General features: G+C 32.6%; 4 protein-coding genes across 4 annotated transcripts in view; 3 read left to right on the top strand and 1 right to left on the bottom strand.

Moving 5' to 3' along the window:
* HELRODRAFT_180527 (hypothetical protein) overlaps positions 1 to 9,458 on the top strand; it is a gene marked incomplete at both ends in the record, with an annotated part of 13,101 nt that extends 3,643 nt beyond the window's left edge. The window contains 21 exons of the mRNA XM_009029830.1: positions 146 to 319; positions 812 to 933; positions 1,127 to 1,241; positions 1,679 to 1,946; positions 2,157 to 2,810; positions 3,474 to 3,654; positions 3,788 to 3,934; positions 4,128 to 4,304; positions 4,640 to 4,823; positions 5,041 to 5,185; positions 5,752 to 5,851; positions 6,093 to 6,142; positions 6,221 to 6,480; positions 6,932 to 7,079; positions 7,316 to 7,476; positions 7,575 to 7,712; positions 7,816 to 7,918; positions 8,020 to 8,049; positions 8,205 to 8,437; positions 8,748 to 9,011; positions 9,324 to 9,458. Of these exons, the coding sequence (XP_009028078.1) occupies positions 146 to 319; positions 812 to 933; positions 1,127 to 1,241; positions 1,679 to 1,946; positions 2,157 to 2,810; positions 3,474 to 3,654; positions 3,788 to 3,934; positions 4,128 to 4,304; positions 4,640 to 4,823; positions 5,041 to 5,185; positions 5,752 to 5,851; positions 6,093 to 6,142; positions 6,221 to 6,480; positions 6,932 to 7,079; positions 7,316 to 7,476; positions 7,575 to 7,712; positions 7,816 to 7,918; positions 8,020 to 8,049; positions 8,205 to 8,437; positions 8,748 to 9,011; positions 9,324 to 9,458 (3,789 nt within the window). The remainder of the gene's footprint in view (positions 1 to 145; positions 320 to 811; positions 934 to 1,126; positions 1,242 to 1,678; positions 1,947 to 2,156; positions 2,811 to 3,473; positions 3,655 to 3,787; positions 3,935 to 4,127; positions 4,305 to 4,639; positions 4,824 to 5,040; positions 5,186 to 5,751; positions 5,852 to 6,092; positions 6,143 to 6,220; positions 6,481 to 6,931; positions 7,080 to 7,315; positions 7,477 to 7,574; positions 7,713 to 7,815; positions 7,919 to 8,019; positions 8,050 to 8,204; positions 8,438 to 8,747; positions 9,012 to 9,323) is intronic.
* A 365-nt stretch (positions 9,459 to 9,823) lies between these two features.
* HELRODRAFT_180528 (hypothetical protein) lies at positions 9,824 to 11,250 on the bottom strand (the record flags this gene model as incomplete). The annotated part of the gene is made up of 4 exons (XM_009029831.1): positions 9,824 to 10,043; positions 10,593 to 10,671; positions 10,992 to 11,082; positions 11,200 to 11,250. 4 exons carry the CDS (start codon positions 11,248 to 11,250, stop codon positions 9,824 to 9,826), a joined length of 441 nt encoding a protein of 146 aa, XP_009028079.1.
* An 815-nt stretch (positions 11,251 to 12,065) lies between these two features.
* HELRODRAFT_180529 (hypothetical protein) lies at positions 12,066 to 14,140 on the top strand (the record flags this gene model as incomplete). Its single annotated transcript, XM_009029832.1, has 5 exons — positions 12,066 to 12,214; positions 12,357 to 12,556; positions 12,749 to 12,813; positions 13,329 to 13,395; positions 13,611 to 14,140. The coding sequence occupies 5 exons, from the start codon at positions 12,066 to 12,068 to the stop codon at positions 14,138 to 14,140; spliced, it is 1,011 nt and encodes a 336-aa protein (XP_009028080.1).
* Positions 14,141 to 16,815: 2,675 nt separating this feature from the next.
* On the top strand, positions 16,816 to 19,750 carry HELRODRAFT_180530 (hypothetical protein; the record flags this gene model as incomplete). The annotated part of the gene is made up of 2 exons (XM_009029833.1): positions 16,816 to 16,878; positions 19,037 to 19,750. 2 exons carry the CDS (start codon positions 16,816 to 16,818, stop codon positions 19,748 to 19,750), a joined length of 777 nt encoding a protein of 258 aa, XP_009028081.1.
* Positions 19,751 to 21,369: the final 1,619 nt, after the last annotated feature.

Raw genomic sequence — 21,369 nt, forward strand, 5'->3', positions numbered from 1 at the left:
ACTTTTTTTCTCTCTCTCTTTCTACTTTCTCTTTCTCTCTCTCTCTCTCTCTTTCTCTCTCTCTCTCTCTCTCTTTCTCTCTTGATCTTACATAAGAACAGTTCATAAATTTAATCATATTTTTTGTGTAAATCGTTTATTTCAGAAGAAAACTGAAAACAAGAACAAAAGATCGATGAAATTGTTACATCTGTTGTTAAAGTACTGCACCGACAGTTCAAAATGCTGGCGCGAAGGATTACTACGCGCTGCAAGCGTCGAAAGATCATTCTTCGATAGGTTGGAATCTCTCAAAGATAAACAAACTTCTGTTTTGAACGTTGGTGATGATGTTTGTGAGGATGGTCATGGTGATGGTGATGATGGTGGTGGTGATGATGATGATGGTGGTGGTGGTGATAATAGTGATGGTAGTGGTGATGATGGTGGTGATGATGATGGAGGTGGTGGTGATGATGATGGTGATGGTGGGGATGATGATGATGATTATGATGTTTGTGAGGGTGATAGTGATGATGGCGATGATGGTAAAAATGATAACAATGATCAGTTTATCAACTTATCAATCGACCAATGAAACAATTTCTTATGAATCAACCAGCCAATAAACTACATCCAAACTGTATGTATTGACCAATCAAATGTTTCTTAACAAATAAATCGCCTAATGCACCTACCAATCAAATAACTTCAACAAACTAATCAACCAATCCAATAATTTCTAATTGATCAAACACCAACCAAATAATTTCTATTTAATCAGACAGCCAATCAAATAATTTCTCACAAGTTACTCAACCAATCAATTCAGTCGAAAGAGAGCCAGCTAAAAATAGCCGTAGATAGACTGAGGCAATGCAGTGATGAGAAAACAATGAGAGAGATCATGATGATAAAGGAGATCATCCCAAAGCTGGAAGATATGAAGTTATGGTGAGGGGAAAATGATGAAGAAGATGAGAATGAGGGTGATGATGACGATGGTGTTTAAGCCTTCAACGAAACGCAGATTGCTAAATAAAAACTTTTAACTTGCTAATGTTTTCATTATTACTTTATCTTCCTATCTCTATCATCATCATTATCGTTATGACGTCACCATCATCACCATCATCACCATCATCAGTTACAAGTCGAATGCAGACGAGCAGCGCAGCTACATCGAGGGGTACTATGACATAATGAAAAGAGAAAATGACGTCATCATTAAAAATATTCTCCAGTTCTTAAATGTTGAAAAGGTTAGGGTTCAATGGTAGTAATGAAAATGGTATAGTAGCGATTGTAGTAATATTAATAGTAATAGTGGTTGTGAGTAGTAGTAGTAGTAGTAGTAGTAGTAGTAGTAGTAGTAGTAGTAGTAGTGGTAGTAGTAGTAGTAGTAGTGGTAGTAGTAGTGGTAGTAGTAGTATTAGTAGTGATAGTAGTAGTAGTGGTAGTGGTAGTAGTAGTAATAGTAGTAGTAGTAGTAGTAGTGGTAGTAGTAGTAGTAGTAGTAGTAGTAGTAGTAGTAGTAGTAGTGGTAGTAGTAGTAGTAGTAGTGGTAGTGGTAGTAGTAGTAGTAGTAGTAGTGGTAGTAGTAATAGTAGTAGTAGTAGTGGTGGTAGTAGTAGTAGTAGTAGTAGTAATGGTGGCAGCCACAAAAGCTATGACATAAATATTACTTTTCTTAATGCAGGTTCATCAAGAACTTCCGCACTTTGATCAAGACCATCATAAAACTACTACTACTACTACTACTGCTACTACTAGTACTACTGCTGCTGCTGCACTTACTACTACTACTACCGCAACAGCAACAACAACAAAATTACCATCGCCATACGCTTATATTAATAATGTGAATCGCTTTGCTCTCAAATTGAAAAAAGTTGGAAAAGCTAAAAATGTTTCTGGCGATCTTGATAATGATGACGATAAGGAGAAGGGTGACAAAAATGATGATGGTGATAAAGAAAAAGTTATTTATGGTGTCGGTGATGATGATGATAGTGGTGATGATGATGATGACGATTTCTCATGTGAGGATGACGATGATGATGATGTCGTTTACTCGTCAAGTGATCCGTGCCCCACTGACGATGACGATGATGATGACGATGATGATGACGATGGTAATCGTAACGACGATGATGATGTTGTTGACGATGACCAAGATGATGGCGAACGGATGAAAAATCTCAACGCCTACAAGGCTGTAGATAAAAATAGCAACGGCTTGAACGGTGGAAAAACTGATATTGAAACAAGACTGAAAAACGAAACTGAAAGAACAAAAAATAGTAATCATAATAACATAAACAACAATAACAACAACAACGTCAATCAAACAACAACAGAAACAAAGTACATCAACAAAAGTGCAAACAGCTCAGACGACAAAAGATCGAACCTCAACAAAAACCCACTCACCAACAGCCCCTTTCCAATTGTCACCGACCGTAAACGAACCTTGGAAGGCATTCTGGGCACCAAACACAAACTCGCCATGATCGATACAGTCGATAATGTCGGTAAGTTATTAGTATCCGGATCGTCGAACTCGTCCGAGTCGGTACCATCGGTTATATCGAGCCGGAAAATATCGAAATCTAGCCCGACACTTCGTTTGAGTACTGGGGGTAATTTCGGTGGTGGCGTTGATTCTGATGAAAATGATGAAGAGGTGATGGTGAAAGATGCAAAGAAAAAAAAGTATGGGTATTTCAGTATGGTGAGATGCTATTTGAAAGATTACAGAAAGATGGTGGAGGTGAGGATGGCTGACGTTCTGTCGGTTCAACACGCGTCGGTATTTCATTCGCTTCTTCGTTTGTATGTTTTGATTAATGGAAATATTTTCTTTTGTTTTAGTAAATTAATTTAATAAATTGTAAATATTAAAGTGTTTTTTTTCTTTGCTCTCCTGATAGTTAATTATTATTGTTATTGTCAAACGAACGTCGCTAATAGATTCCTATGTAAGGTGTTGGATCATGTTTCACGCTACGATAGGAACATCAGTGACAACTGCCAGATTGTAATTAATTCTAAGGTTATAATTAATTTTTTTATTATTATTAATTAATTAGTTAATTAATTGATTGATCAATTAATTGTGTAATCGAATAGTTGGATGTAGTGGAAAAAGAGTTGGAGTTACTGTTAAACGCGCATCCAACTAAGCTTGAATACATCAAATGCCATGTCTACAATGTTAGATTAGGTTGGTCGGTTGGTTGGTCGGTTGGTTGGTTGGTTGGTTGGTTGGTTGGATGGTTGGTTGGTTGGTTGATTGGTGGGTTGGTTGGTTGGTTGGTTGGTTGGTTGGTTGGTTGGTCGGTCGGTCGGTCGGTCGGTCGGTTGGTTGGTTGATTAGTTGGTTGGTTGGTTGGTTGATTAGTTGGTTATGTTAATCGACTAATTGTTTAGTTGATTGTATGGCATTAAGCACAGCAACAACAATCGCAACAACAATCACAACAACACAACAGACGAGTTGAAGCTGCATAGAGACAGACTGCAGAGCCACCAGACTGCGGTCGACCAGCGAATCATCGACATGAAAAACAGTTTGCAACGAATTGTTAACGCTCATGATCGCTTATTTGAGGAGTTTCAACAAACTTTGCAACGGTTGCAGAGACAAGCTGATGCTGCTAAACACTCCTCCATGTTCGTTCGTTCGTTCGTTCGTTCGTTTGCTTGTTTGTTTGTTTGAAGTTTTGTTTGTCATCCGATTCATTATCATCTTCACGTTTATTACCATCACAGTTATCATCATCATCAATATCCACATCACAACCAGCCTTCAAAAGTACATTGACAAATGCAAGAATCATCAGCGATCGAACCTGGAGACGATGAAAGAGGAGATTCGCTGCTACGTTGCCGCCTTAGACGACGAGGTCGTCAAACTCAATCGATCCAATGATACGTTCCGCAGATCTTTCAAGTTTGTCCTTGTTGGATCATTATCATCATCGCAGTGGTTAACTCATCATCTCCACCATCATCATCTCCACCATCATCATCTCCACCATCATCATCTCCACCATCATCATCTCCACCATCATCATCTCAACCATCATCATCTCCACCATTACGTTTGTTTCAATCATCGCTATCACCACCCCCACCGACGAAAGATTATTTATAGATGGCGGTAACTACTGCACGGGCGAGGTGCAAGCGTGCAGCAAAGACCTCGGCCTAATTAGTGGAAGGGTGGACGGTTTGGTGAACGTCGTAATGAAGGAGGTCGAAGTTATGGAAGCCTACAGGTGCCAGCAGTCATTCAAGTGTCTCGTCGAGTTCGAGGCCAGGTTGTGGTGATGATGGTGGTGATGATGGTAATGGTGATGATGATGATGACGATGAGGATTGTGGTTGTGAAGATGGTGATAATGATTACGATGATGACGTTGATGATGATGATAATGATGATGATGACGATGATGATGATGATGGTGGTGATGATGAGGGTGGTGACGATGATGATGATGATGATGAGAGATTTTGACGGCGATGTTTGATGAAAATGATACTGATAACATCCGTAACATGCCCTGATCATAATTATCATACAATAATAATAAAAAAATTTATTCGTATTAAATTATGCTAATTGGGTGTATTCGTAATAAATTATGTTAATTAGGTACAAACCTAAACTGGCCGACTTACAATTTGTAGAAAATTGTGAAAGAATGTTTCAGCAACTGAGATCGAAGATTAACAAAGAGATTTCAACGAACAAAGAACAATGTTTAGAGCTTCATAAATCTTTGATGGAATTTAAGGGATTGATCGATAGCTGTGTTGATGGTTCCGTAATTAATGATGTAGGTGGCTGGTTTTTCATTCATTCACTTGTCTATTCATCCGTTCATTCATTCGTTTATTCGTTCGTTCGTTCGTACGTTTGTTGTTCGTTCGTTCCTCGGTTCGTTGTTCGTTCTTTTTTTACGTTTGTTTGTTGTTCGTTCGTTTGCACGTTAACTAATTACTTAATTAATTAATTAAATCATTCATTCATTCATTCATTCATTTTTTTTCTAGAATGAAAGAATCCTAACAATGTTGCAAAAAATGATTCACGTCAACACACGTTTGGAGAGACGCGCGAGATACTTGGCATCCCAAACCAGCCATCCTGCGCTTCAAACTAACAGGGACGATACAAATTTGGATATCATCCATCAAAGTTATTTCTACGTGGATGGATGAATGGAATGAATGGATAGATAAATGAATGAATGAATGAATGAATGAATGAATGAATGAATGAATGAATGAATGAATGAATGAATGAATGAATGAATGAATGAATGAATGAATGAATGAATGAATGAATGAATGAATGAATGAATGAATGAATGAATGAATGAATGAATGAATGAATGAATGAATGAATGAATGAATGAATGAATGAATGAATGAATGAATGAATGAATGAATGAATGAATGAATGAATGAATGAATGAATGAATGAATGAATGAATGAATGAATGAATGAATGAATGAATGAATGAATGAATGAATGAATGAATGAATGAATGAATGAATGAATGAATGAATGAATGAATGAATGAATGAATGAATGAATGAATGAATGAATGAATGAATGAATGAATGAGTAGTTCCTAAGATTTAATGACTACTGAAATAAATGTTTGAATAAATGGATGGATGGAATGACATAAAAAAAGATCGATCGATTGAATTATTTTTAAAATGAATGAAAAAACCATACAATTAACCACATTTTAGGACCATCTGACACCCACCAATCAGCTTTGAGGATAAGTAAACCCGGAAATCTGGCAACCAATGAGGATGCGCTTGTAAACGTTATCAGGAATTTATATGGGTTAGTGATAGAATGCTACTGCTTTGTATAATTGCGTTCTTTCTGTCAATCATTCATTTATTCGTTCGTTCATTCATTCATTCGTTCATTCATTCATTCATTCATTCGTTCAGTTAATTCATAATTCATTATTTCATTTATTCTGCTAATCTATAATTCATTGGTTCGTTCGTTCGTTTGTTCGTTCGTTCATCCATCTGTTCATTGTCTTATAAGTACTGCAACTTTTCCCACTATTCAGAGTAAATATTGAAGAGGAATACGATAGAAAATTATCCTCTAAAACTAAAAGTATATTATTATTATTAATATTATTATTATTAATTATATATAATCTTTCATAATTTTAAAATGTTTTAATTTATATAGCGCCAGATTCATCAAAATCAATCAAGTCCACCGAAAGAACTGACACAAAATCAAAAAAGAAATATCAAACCAGAGATAAAATAACGTCGACGGCTACTGCAGCAGCTGTTGCAGTTACCACCGCAGCGACTGTAACAACTACTAATGCAGCCTCAACAGCTACTACAACAGCTTCTATTAATGGTAATGGTAACACATTGAGCGGAATTGTCCTAGAGCATGTTGGATTCTTTAGGAATAAAATAATGGCTTTAGCTGAGGTTGGATCTGACGGGAGTGGTGCTTTGAGTTGTTTTTATATCTACCTAACTTATTTTTATTTACCTTAGTAATTATTAATAATGTTATTACGTTAAACAAAGGCGAAGTCCCTGTGCCTTCTCAAAACTAAAACAATTTTAAAACAATAAATTAAATAAACCTATACTGAATAAAATAATTAATGTTCTTTTAAGTCAAATAATGTATTAAACCTTGTAAAAAAAGATAATGAAAAACAAATATAAATATAAGTTATTTATTTATTCGTTTGTTTATTTATTTACATATTTATTTATCTACTCCTTTTATTTATTTACTAGAAAATTATAAGAAATCTTATAATAGCGTCTTAAACAGGGGTTGGTGGCAAACTAAATTAAAGTTATTTATATAAAATAATAATTATAATAATTATAATAATTATAATAATATAAATAATTATTTATTTAGGCTTATTACAAGAGCAAGGGTAGACGACAGGTCAGTGACCTTTGCACCATTAAGAATACTTTCGATGACTTCAAGGTTCACACGGAGGTCAACCAAATTGAAAAGGTCATGAATGATGTCACAGAATGTAGGGAAACATCGATAAAAGGTTGTGTATCAATCAAGTAATTAGTCAATCAGTCAATCAATCAATCAATTATTCAACCAATCAATCAATCAAAGAAGCCAATGGTATAAGGCAAATTTATAAGAATTCAACTATTTTTAAACAAATTTAACTCTATAAAATTGCTTAAAATTTATAAAAATGAAGCTAATCAAAATTGTTCAATTGCATTTATTAATTATTATTTATTAATATTGTTATTTTATATTATCCACCAGAATTCGAATCTCAGTGTACGCAAATGATGTCAACGTGCGTCAATATGGCCGAATGTTTCCTAAATGACCTCTACAAGGTCACAATGTCAACGTTCAATGAGAAATATTTGAGTCAGGTCAAGGAAGTTCAAGAGTTCAAGGCCGAATCTGTAAAAGAAAGGGTTGGTTAATTGGATGAGTATGAAACTGTTAAAAAACTGTTTACAATTAAAGTTATTTTCATGATTGTTATTAATGTTTTTATTATTATTTTTATTAGTGCCAGCACGAATTGGATCTCCGCCCGACACTGGGACATCCTCAAAATGGAGAAAAGCTTTTCCGGTTGGTACAGAAAGAGAGGTTCCGGAACAACAATGCTAATAAGTTCTACCGGAAGATGATTAACAATATCAGGGTTGGTTCATTCGCTCGTTCATTCATTCATTCGCTCATTCATTTGTTCATTCTTTTGGTCATTCATTCATTCATCTATATTCTTCAACCCATGCACTAATCAGGATAGCACAAGAGAATTTAGTGATCAGTTCATCGTACAACTGACGGCATTTGTTCAAAACCTTTTCAACGAATTCGATAAATTATTCGAAGTTAATGATACCAGTAAGAGTGATGATGATAATGATGGTTATGGTGACGATGATGGTGATGATGATGGTGATGATGATGGTGATGATGATAATATTTTTTTTTCAATTTAAAAGGCAACGAAGAAGCAATGCACGATTGGACCGGTGAGTTAATAATCGTTATCGTCATTATTGTGAACGAATGAATGAGTGAATGAATGAATGAATGAATGAATGGATGAGTGAATGAATGAGCGAGTGAATGAGTGAATGAATGAGTGAATGAATGAGTGAATGAATGAGTGAACGAATGATTCCAGGATTCAGTCGCATTCTTCTCGGCGCCAGCATCATGCAATCAGTAAAGGCTCACCTTGACAGTCCCACAAATCGGAAATCATCATCATCACCATCACCCACTGATGATGGTGATGATGATAATGATGTTGTCGCTGCTGATAATGATGCTGTTTTTGTCGGTGATGATGACGTCGTTGATGGTGACGCTAATAACAGCAACATTAGAGCGGTTATCAACAAGTCAGTTAATGGAGTTAGTTTTTTTTTTGCAAGGTTTACCCAATCTCCATCATCATCATATTACTATCACTTATGACGTCATCATCATCACGTGGTACGTCATCATCATCACGTGACACATAATCGTTACCACTACCACAACCACGTCTCATAGCGACGTTCGTCGACGTCATCCCGCTACTTAGAGCCATCATCATCACCTCACACATCATCATCATCACTATCACGCAAAGTACCATCATCATCATCACGTGGCCACTCATAATCACGTCATCATCATCATCATCACTTGACCACTCATAATCACGTCATCATCGTGACAGTACAACTTCGGGAAGAAAGCATCGGCCGCTTCCATGAACAACATCTACTTCGGTGTCGACGACGACGAGGAGGAGGAGGAGGACGCCACACACGGCGACAAGGAGTCCCACAGTATGAAGCAGAGAATAACTATCGCGGGAGTGGAAAATCCTCCGGCGAAAAGACAAACGGAAGTGGATTGGTGGAAGGCTGTCCAGTTGAAGTCGCGGAAACGAACACCTGCTCATCAGCGCTGCTACCAAAGTTCTCTTAACGTCATCGAAGTTAGTTCATAATAATAATAATAATAATAACAATAATAATAATAATTATTATTATTATTATCATACTAACCAACAAATTATAGCGTTGACTTGTGATGTCTTAAGAGTGACGTAATGAGCCAGAAATCTTGGATAACATAGTGCAAACGAATGAGTGAATGAATGAATGAATAAATGAATGAATGGATGAATGAATAAATGAATGGATGAATGAATGAATCAATCAATCCATCAATTAAACGAATGAATGAATGAACGAACGAACAAATGAACGACTGAAGGAACCAGATCATAATTTTTTACGATTTTAAGAAAATCAGTAGAGACGTGAACGAGAAACTAGTAGAGCTGCAGAGTATGGAGACCTGCCTCTACTGCGATCAAAAAATTTTCACCAAAAAATGGCTGGCTTCTGTCTCAAGCATAAAGAAACTATATGATAAATAATTTTATTTATTTATTTATTATTTAATTAAAATCAATTAATTAATGTTGCAGTTATTAATATGTCATATATTATATACACTGTATGTATTTTGTTGAATAAAAGATTTTTGAATTTGAATTTTTTGAATACATATATAATTTCATTCGTATGCTTGATTTCGTACAAAATTTGTACATGTACAGTCAGCTAATGATAAAAACATCTGTGGTGACATTGTTAACTTAGTCTTTAACTGACACTATTATTAATAGTTAATTAATCATAAATAATTAATTTCAATTTAATAACTCGTTTTGTTTATAATTAATTTAAATTAAATAATCCGTCATATTTACGGTAGAATTATCTTCTAAAATTCTTCGCTCTACTCCTCCCGAGTAAACGAATTCTGCACTTCCAGCTGGACCCTTTCACTACAAGCGGAGAGCCAAAATCTTTCAAAGGAATTCCTACACGCATTCAACTCTTCAGTTACGTAGACCTCGTACAGTAGGAACTTCAACCACATTGAACAGTACCCATCGAGTTTGAAGATGGTCAAACATTTCAGAATTCTAGTGATCCTCAGGAAGTTGTGGGGCTGGCTGTGTGGGGTGGGCAATAATAATAATAATATAATCATAATAAGAAGAAGAAAAAGTAGAAAAAGAAGAAGAAGAAGAAAAAGAAGAAGAAGAAAAAGAAGAAGAAGAAGAAGGAGAAGAAAAAGAAGAAGAAGAAGAAGAAGGAAGAAGAAGAAAAAAAAGAAATAGAAGATTTACTCGATGAGATTTCTATAAGCGTTTTTATAGTGGCCCGCCCTTTCGATGTATCCATTACTAATCACCATGCCATAGAAGTCCAGCATCATCTTGAAGGATTTTACAATCCGACCAATCACCTCTTCGTCATTTATCATTTCCTGTGACGTCATTATTGTTGTTGTCATTATTAGTATGAATGAATTTATGATAAAATTATTTGAGAAAACAATTGGTATAAAATCACTTGCAGTTATTTCCGATTTTGTTAGAGGCGTTGATTCTGCATTAATTCCTTGTTCCATAATCGGAAAAAGCCTGTTTGCGTGTGTGTGTGCGTGTGTGTGTGTGCGTGTGTATGTATGTGTGTGCGTGTGCGTGTGTAATACTCACCATTGGATGTAGCCATGGTTACGCTCAAGCCTCTCCATGTCACCAAACCAAAAATTATGGATATTATCTATGAAGTCACCTGAATAAAATTTTATATGGTAAAAATGAAAATTGTGTGTGTGTGTATGTGTGCGTGTACGCGCGCGCGTGTGTGTATGTGTGTGTTTGTAATAAATATCTGTTATTGTATAGCTGTATTTATATTAGACATAACTTAACTCAAATATTGATGCATATTGAGTATAAACTTTAATTATTCATCTATATATATATAATTTTGAATTCCTAACCTAGCTAGGTAGAAAACATGAAGTGTAAAGTAAAACAAGTAAATGAGGTGGATTTAAATATTTAAAAAAAATATATAAATGAAAAATTGGGTCAATAAAGTTAACTAACCTTTGGGTCTTGAAATTATTTGATTCGTGTGGAATAGGTAGTTATCTCCGTGCTCTACTTTTTTGAGGCTTAAATGAGAGGAGAAGCATGACTTGCATGAAATTGATTGGAAAAAAAAATTTTAATTTAACTTCAAAAAATTAAAAAGTTTTATTAAAAATATAAAATTAGGTGACTAATATAATAAAATAAATTTTAAAATACTAACAACTATGACAGCCCACAAGTCTCTGAAGCAATCGCAATACCAGAAACACATTGTATCAAAATTAAATTTACAAATTTTGAAAAATAAAATGATCTGTCTGGGTTTGTTTTTCTGGCCTTTCTTACTATTTGAAATTTAGTTAGAAATTCTTTCCGTTTATAAAACTTTTTAGAAAAATAATTCAATCTCTTATTTAAAAGGCAAACGTACGTATTGATATTAGTATTATTATTATATAACAACTTTTTATTTTTAAAAAACAGTTATTAAAGTACAAAAAGACAGAAATAAAACTAAAAAGTAAAGGTATAAAAACAGTATCAAAACAGGCAACAAGAATGAAGATTGTTTAAGTTTGTTTAAAAAATTATCAACTTGTTTTCAGTAAAATTTACACTTAATATATTCAATTATTCAAACTATTTGTATATTTCGTTCTGGTACATACATACAACGAAATATCACTTTCGGTTGAAATTTTTATAGGGTTTTTCCAATAGCCAAAATTATTTAAATAGTACCATTGAATTGTAAGCTCAGACTCAAGCTTATCATGAAATTTACACGTTAATGTACATTCTATAATATTTTAAACTAAATATAATATTATTATAATTTTTATTAAATATTTTGCAAACTGTTGTAATTGTAAATTTTATAAAATACTAAATTAAAAATTGTTTTTAAAATAACTTAACTTTTAGTAACAGGTGTTCGTAACTATAGTTACGATGTAACCAAAATTAAAATTACGAGCAGGTGTTTGTCCTCAAACATTGAAAACTGTAATAAAATGTACACAACTACTTTAATACTAATTAATTATTAGTAATATTATGATTAAAATAATATTATTATAATTAAATATGGTTGAGTTCGATGAATTTGGCAATGAATTAGAACCTCAGGTTCTATCTAAAGAGGAGAATGACTTTCTGCAAGATGAATGTGTGACTAGTCTCAAGCAAAAATTATTAGATATCAAAGAATCTAAAAAGATCAAACCCAATAATCAGTAAAAAATCAATTTATGGTTTTTATTATTAATAGTTGTAATATTAATTGAAGTAAAAACAGTAGAAGCAGTAGCAGCAGTAGCAGTAGTGTTTCAATCGACAATCATTATCTTACTTATTTAATTTATTACTTTTTCAAAGCCCTATGAACCTAAAATTAGTGAGAAGCAAACTGGCCCCAATCGTACACATTCAGAACATGAAAATGGAACATTTGAAGAGACAAATAAATGAAAATAACAGTTTAGTAGAAATGATTAGAAGAACAGTTAAAAAACAAAACAGTTTTGAAGTTGATGAGGATGGCTGGTATCTACAAGATAATGCCGACGAACTAATTGGTAAAATAAATTTTGGGATGTTTTTCATGATTCTATTGTAATATTTATTTATGGCCAAATAAATGTTCGTATAATTTACTTTGTGTCATATTATTTGCGTTAGTTATTTTTCTTTTTTTGATTTTGATAACATTGATGAAAATTGTTTTTTGAAAATTAATCTAATTCAATTTTCTGTCGAATTTTCAATAGAGGATTTACAAGACTTGAAAGATGAGGGCGTATTAAATCCGAAACTTTCAGGGAACGTGTTAAAAGTCAGCAAATATTTCCCCAAACGACCTTAATTTCAACTTTACCAAAGAAAAAATAACTTTTATTAATGATATTTTAATTAATTACGTAAATAATTACAAATTATATTAATAAAGGAACATATTTTTATCAGACGGTTACTGATATTTTTAGTGAATACGCGAGCATTAGCAATGAGAAAGAGTTTATTTGCTCTAGATGCAAAAGGCGAGTAGTAACTTTTCAATTTGTCAAATTTATTGTCGAATGGTCAATAATTTATTCAGTATTTATTTATTAATTAATTCATTTATTTATTCATTCTTATAATTAAATTTTATTTTAATTCCTCATAATTCTCTGTTTTCATAATATTGTTACATTTGTCACCATTCTCCGCAGGCTTATAAAGAATGGAGGCGGTAGGCATTTTTTGTTTGACAAAAAAAAACAATACATTCATATTTCTAAACTAATGAGTTTGTTGTTGCAGATGGAAGTGATGTTACGTCGAAACCGACAAAAAATCGACCGATAGATCCGAATTCGAATGCCGAAAGTCCGACTGCGAGTAGTGTCGATACATTCCCATTCTATAAAGGCCGGTTTTTCAATAGATATATTGTTGGTTTTTTTTCAAATAAGCCAAAAATAAATAACTTTGTCTTTCATTTTATTTTGTTTATGTTTGGTTGTTATGTTGATTTGTTGTTAAAGAGGTATTTGTTGTTGTTTATGTGGCTCATGTTTTATGTCATGTAACTCTTGGTGTTTTTTAATCTGTTGTTGATGTTTTCCTTAAATTGTTTTCATACCACAGATCTAACGAACGAAATAGGCAGAAATATATTTCTGTTACGGTCGCAAAGATCACCAAAAAATCGACACAGTAGTCGTACGAGTAGCAATAGTAGCATCGCTACTCTCGTGGGATCGCCTAAAAGTAAAACATCGTCAGTATTGATGTCACACAGAAAAGTCACAACTACTGACGCACCAAAAACATCGTCCATATTACTATCCAATGGAGAAGTTACTAACACTGGCGCTGTACCCAGAAGTAACTCATCATCGGTATTTATAACCGACAGAAAGATAGCTTCGACTCTTACTGATACTGTACCTAAAAGTAACACAACATCGGTATCAATAACCGATAGAAAAGTTACGAATACTAGCAGAACCGCACTTAAGACATCGTCGGTATTGTTAACCGACAGACGAGAAACTACTGCTTTTACAGTTGATGCAGAGATGGATGTGCATGATCGAGATTCGGATACCGATCTTGAAAGTGCATCCCAAGTTTCAGGACCGGTAATTATGAATAATTATTATAAAAGTCAATAATTATAATAATGAAAATAATGATAAATAATTTCAAGGTATTATTGTTATTATTGTTATTTTTTTATTGCAGCGAAGAATGACGTGGAGAAAGGAATAATATAGATAAATAAAAATAATAATAATAGCAATAATAATAATAATAATAATTTATTATTAATTTTAATTATTTTATTTGTTAATTGTATGACGATTTAAATAATTGTGAACTTTTTATGTTTTATAGTGCTGGTTTTGTTTTATTCGTTCGTTCGTTCATTCATTTATTGTTCATTCATTCATTCATTCATTCATTCATTCATTCATCCAGTCATTCATTCATTCTTTCATTGTTACTTAATCCTTTGCAACGTGCAATCAATTGGAGATAACCTAGTTCTCCAAGATTCAAATTAGTAAAAATAAATGCACCTTAACGGCAAAACAAAACAACAGTGACATTTACAAACAGACATCTACACACACGCACGCACACGCGCACACACTCACGCACATGCACATACACTGCCTAATAGCTTCAACACCTCTCAACACACAACAAACAAACAACCTTAGAAGCGATAATAAAATAAATAATTACCCAAGCCTACATGCATTAAATTTTGGATGTCTTTTTATATAGCACCATGGCAAGCGACTGAGACGCATTATCATTATTACGACAAACACACGGTGCATAAATACACACGTGAATCAACTCACCACACACTTTTGCATGTGATAGGCGGGGATCTTTTTGCATTCGAGCCCGGACACTGCTTGAACAATGTCAGGCACTTTAGCCATTACACCATCGTCGTCATCACGGTCGTAATTATCATCCCATATATATATAAATGTATGTGATGATCTGATTGTAACATCACGTTATGCTCCGACAAACACAACGTAAGCTAAGTTAATGAAAATTGTAACTCTAATTACGACAATTACGATGCTTTCGACGATGATCACTATGATTACAATGACAACAATTTTCACAACGAGGGCCGGATTTAGAGTTGTCTGAGAAGCCCTGGACGATGACGGAGTGAATGGTGGTCCCATAATCACCTAGTTAATTAGTTATTGCCTTTAAGGTCAAAAGATCAAATATTAGTACTAGTAGTAGTAGTAGTAGTAGTAGTATAGCAGTTGTAGTAGTAGTAGTAGTCACAGCAGCAGTATTAGTAGTAGTAGTAGTATTTCTTCGCAATTATTCTTCATTTCACAACAAACAACGACAATAATATAACACAACAATAACAATAATAACATCAACAATAACAATAATAACATCAACAATAACCGCTACACATTTGAAGCTTTAGGTGCATGTTTGTACAAAGGTACCTCAAACAACCTGTGTTAAGTACCTTATAGTGAATGGTTGACACTTATGCAAGTTTAATGCAATGCCAGTTGCGACTAATGTTAGTAAATAAGTTATTAAATTATTTATTTATTTATTTATTATTATTATGTGTGTGTGTGTGCGTGTATGTGTGTGTTTGCAAGCGTTATTAGCTTCAAGAGGGAAAAAAAAAGTCTCGTCAAGGTGTTAATATATAGGCCACTATAAAAACAACAATAATAGTAATAATAATAATAACTTTACAATCATTATCTTATTAATATTTTTCAGTATTACTTTTAGTATAACTGTCATTGGAAGTTCAATTAAGTATATAAATAGTTGGCTAATTATCTCTAATTAACTAATTTTCGATTGGTATGTGTGTGTGAATGTATGTACGTATGTATGTAGGTTTTTTTTGTCTGTCTGTCTGTTGGTTTGTTTGTATGTATGTTTGTTTGTACTTACGTATGTATGTATATTTGTATGTTTGTATATATGTCTGCATGTCTATCTGTATATTTTTGTATGTGTGTGCACGACAAATAGTAATTTTATGAATGAATGAGACGGTTATATGAATTGAAATAGGCTTGAATATTAATAATGACTGAGTGATTGTCTGCTGACTCTTTGATAATAGTCGTAATAATAACAATAACAATAATAACTTTCATAATATAATTATAATAATAATAATAACAATTATTATTATTATTATTAATTGCTCTAGTGTAACGTATTAAAAATACCATTGTCAAGTTTTACCTATGTATGAATAGGTAAGGCCATTTCAAACTAGAAATGTAAGTATGAATAAGCCAAAATAATAATAATAATTTAATAATATTAATAATAATAACAATATAATAATAATAATAATTTATAATTATATTATATAAATATCGCGACGTATGAGCATGAGCAACTAAAAGATTTCGTAGCTTTATCTGTCCTGTTTAATGTTTCTTAAACTCAATTTGTATGTATGTTTTGTTTTTGTGTGTGTTCTGTATATATCTATGTATGTGTGTTTTGTATACACGTGTGTGTGTGTGTGCATATGTGTGTATAACAACAATGTTATATGTTAATTTTTATTTAAACAGGAAAAAATGAAACATGAGAATAACGAATTTTTTGCTTTCTTGATTTGGTCAAAACTCTGAAAAACACGTTCAGTTGATAACATTTTATATAAATAACTCATAGATATCGAAAAAGTTACAAATAATTATTGTATTAAAGAATAATCAATTAATCATTTTACTTACTAGTTGATTAATTAATTAATTTTTCAAAGTTTTAATTGATTTATTTTCATAAAAAAATAAAAGACAAAATGATTTTGTGTTTCAACAACCCAGAAAAAAAGCCAACCTCGGAGGAGTATTATCATCATACGGTAAGTAAGAAACCTTATTTCTAATCTTACTTTTACTGATATTGTTACTATATGTTGCTAGTATTTTTATTACTGCATTAAGTAGCAAAGTATTGAATTCGATATTATTTAGAAAGGTTTAAGTATTAGTATTGGCAATATAATCTTTGAGTAATGTTAAAAAGCCTGAGTAGTAGTGGTAGTAGCAGCAGCAGTAGCAGCAGCAGTAGAAGTAATAGTAGTAGTAATAGTAGTAGTAGTAATAGTAGTAGTAGTGCTGGTAGTAGTAACTACTTCAGTAGTGGTAGTAGTAGCAGCAGTTGTAGTAGTAGAAGTAGTAGTTGTAGAAGTAGTAGTAGTGGTAATGAAACAATTTTTTTAAAACAAGTTAATTAATCAATATATGAATAAACAATCGGAAACGCTCACACGCCTACTAGTTAGTAAAATATTAGGTCATTAAGAAGTTATACATCTCCTTGTATGTGTGTATGTATGTGTGTGTATGTATGTATGTTTGTTTGTATGTACGTATATATGTTTGTATGAGTGTATGTAAGTATGTTTTTATATAATTATGTATGTTTGTATTGTGCTGATACATCACCATAGATTTCGTGTTATTCATCTGCATTACTGCATACTGCATTCTTATAAATACACTTACCCACCTACACACACATGTTTATGTGTGCCTGTATGTGTGTATGCGTGTGTTTGTGTGCGTGTGTTTGTGTGCGTGCGTGCGTGTGTGTATGTGTAAATGTAAATAAGCACATGTGTTAATCAACACACAATACGTAAACATGAATTTAGAGCGTGTTATCTATCGGCTCTCTGCTGTTGCTACGAGCCCAATCATATCTCGTCAAGTCGTTTGCATTTTGGTTTATAACTTGAACTATGATTGTGAAAAATGAACGAACGAATAAACGAACGAATGAACAAACGAATAAAAGAACAAACAAATGTATGAATGAATGAAGTAACAAACAAATGAATGAATGAATGAGTGAAGGAATGACTTTATTCCTTCATTATTAACAGCAAGGTCAATCATACGAAGCAGGCTTATGTAATTTTGATCGCAAACAAAAGCAAGAGCTCCTTATGTAAACACGTGGACGCACTCTACACGCACACACACGCACGCACATGCACACACAAACACACACACAAACACACACGCACACATGCACACACGTACGCGTTCATTTGAAACAATTAAACCAAACTTTTGAATGAATGAATGAACGAATGAACGAACGAACAAATGAATGAAGGATTGAATTAATGGATGAGCAATTTTGGACCATTATTTCAATAATCAACCGACCACAAAATGTCATTTAATGTGACGTAATTTAATATGATCACGTGATATACATACATACATACATATATATATATATATATATATATATATATATATATATATATATATGTTTTGGTAACAGACTATTGTTAACGCAACATTTCAAAAATTCAACACTACTTTCAACATTGTTCAACTTTTTAAAAACTTGTTTAAAAAGTTGAACAATGTTGAAAGTAGTGTTGAATTTTTGAAATATATATATGTATATACATATATATGTATACATATATATACATACATACATACATACATTTAATGTTTCAACATATCAACTTGTGTTTTGTCTGTATATACAATACTATACATGCATGTGCGCGCGTATGCGTAATATGACATTCACGTATGTGTGTGGAGTGTGTATGTATAATGTAATATGTATGTGGTATATATATATATATGTAAGTTGTATATATATATATATATATAAATGAACGAGGTCATCTCGCTGTAATTCATTTAACTGAGATTGCATTGGTCGTCACATTTGGGGTATTTTTGGTATTCTTCTTCTTCTTATTATTATTATTATTATTGATTTTATTATTATTATTAATAGTAGTAGTTGTAGTAGTTTATAAATAATAGTAAAAATATTAGCTATTTTTATGGCCATTCATTGTTGTATATGTATGTTTTACTACTTAAATACTTAAATGTATTATACATTTGTGAGTGTGTGCATGTTTGCGCTTGTGTATGCAGGTCTGTGTGTGTGTGCGTGTGTGTGTGCGTCTGCGTGTGTGTGTGTGTTTGTGTAACAGTTATTGAATTATTAGAATGTACGAACTCTGCTTCTAACAGATTCTTTTAGAACGTTCTGCAACTGTTGATGCTTGTAGAAATTTTGAAATTTGTTTCAAAACGACCAAGGGAATTGAACAAAATCTAAACAACAACAACATCAGTAGCAACATTAATAGCAACAACAACAACAACATAAGCAGCTCTGACATCAACAACATTAACAACAGCGTGATTAGCGAGCAGATCATCGCCAGCAAGATCATAGCTAATAACAATAGTAATCGATTCTTTATTAAAGAAAATTTCAACAACACTATCGTCATCATTGTAGATTTGAAAAAGAATAAGATCTGTGACGTCACCACCACCAACAACAACAACAAAATGACCAAAGAACCAGCAAACAACGAACACTACCACAATAACGGCAGTATTCACAAAAACAAACTGTCTTACACACTAACAAACAACAACATCAGCAACAACAACATTAGCAACATCACCACCAACAACAAAAACAACAGTATCAACAACAATAACAGCAACAATAACAACAACAACAACATCAACAACATCAACATCAACAACAACAGTATCAACAACAACAAAGCTCCATTTCTCTTACGTAGTTCCAGTAGCATTGGTAAAATGCTTAACAATGTTGATGGAGATGTAGTCAGAAGCCGTCTACTTATTCAAAATTTTGTAAGTTCATCTTATTTCATTTTATTGTCAGTACCGAAATGTCGGTATCGCTACCCGGCAATTTAAAATTCGATACCGGTATACCGAAATTAATAGCGAGAAACTTAGATTTCAGTTCCCGATACGATGTAATCGAAATCGGAAAACTGAAAATTCGGAACCGATGTATCGGAATCGGTATCGAAAAGATGAAAATTTATCATTAATGATAACAAAAACAAAAATCATAATAATAATAACATCTATAATAATTGTAATAACAATAGCTATAATAATTATAAAAATAACTATTATAAGTTGGCAATAATTATTAATGATACTACCAATAGATAAGCCGGCAGCTGAAAAAATCATCCCAACCGAATAACGAAGGTCATGGTAATCATGATGATAACAAAGATAATGATGTTGTTGTTGTTCGTCGGCCTACGTCATCATTATCGCCATCATCATCGCCTTCATCGTCATCGTCGTCTTCGCCAGGTTTGTTGTTGTTTTGCTGTTGTTGTTGTTATTATTATTATTGTTATTATTATTAATGTTTTAAATTTAAATATAAATATGTATATTTTTACCATTCATTTGTTCGTTCGTTCAGTCGATCATCTATTCTTTCTTCAAACTTTTATTTATTCATTCTCACAATCTGTCGTTTCTTTGTTCATTCATTCATTCACTGCACCATTCTTTCGCTGCTTCATTCATTCTTTCATTCATTCATTCCATCATTCATTCAAGTCTATTTGTTTCATTGTTATGTTCCTTCAAGCTTCATTCATTCATTCATTCAGTCAAATTTTTACAATCATTCAATCATCGTTATTGAGATTTTCGTTTGGCCGTGGTGTTAATCGTTTTATTATTGCTATTGCTATTAGTAGTAGTAGTAGTAGTAGTAGTAGTAGTAGTAGTAGTGGTAGTAGTAGTAGTGGTAGTAGTAGTAGTTGTAGTGGTAGCATCAGCAGTAATAATAGTAATAATAATAATATCATTATTATTACTATTATTCATTGAAGAAGATTGGCACTGTCATTTATGATGTTGATGAGACGTGGATGATGTGTGCGCGCTATTATTATTCTTATTATTATTATTTATTATTCTTATTATTATTATTTATAATATTCTTTAAACTAACATTTTTACGTACATACATGCATACAATAATGATGATGATCATTTATTGGGGAATTTCTTCCCTATAATTTACTTTGTAGTTCTAATGGTAGCATTTAAGTGGCCCGCAGACATACAAACAAACATACAGACAAACACGTACATACACGCATACATGCATTTATACATACATACATACATACATACATACATACATACGTACGTACGTACGTACATACAAACAAACATACATACATACATACGTACCTACAAACAAACAAACATACATACATACATACGTAGAATGACATGTACTTATTGATAACATTTGTGTGTGGGTTACCATGGAAACAACACACAGACAACAACAACATAATAATAATAATAACAATAATAATGATGAAGATGATGGCACTCGTAACAGATTTTAACTTTATTTATTATCAATGCTAACAAACATCACGATTCATCTATGTTATTATTTTTGATATTATTATTTTTATTATTATTATAATTCTTGTTTTTGTGGTTAATTGTTATTGTTATTTTTGTCATTATTATTTTATTGA

This window comes from Helobdella robusta, assembly GCF_000326865.2.
Source record: "Helobdella robusta unplaced genomic scaffold HELROscaffold_62, whole genome shotgun sequence".
NCBI lineage: Eukaryota > Metazoa > Annelida > Clitellata > Rhynchobdellida > Glossiphoniidae > Helobdella > Helobdella robusta.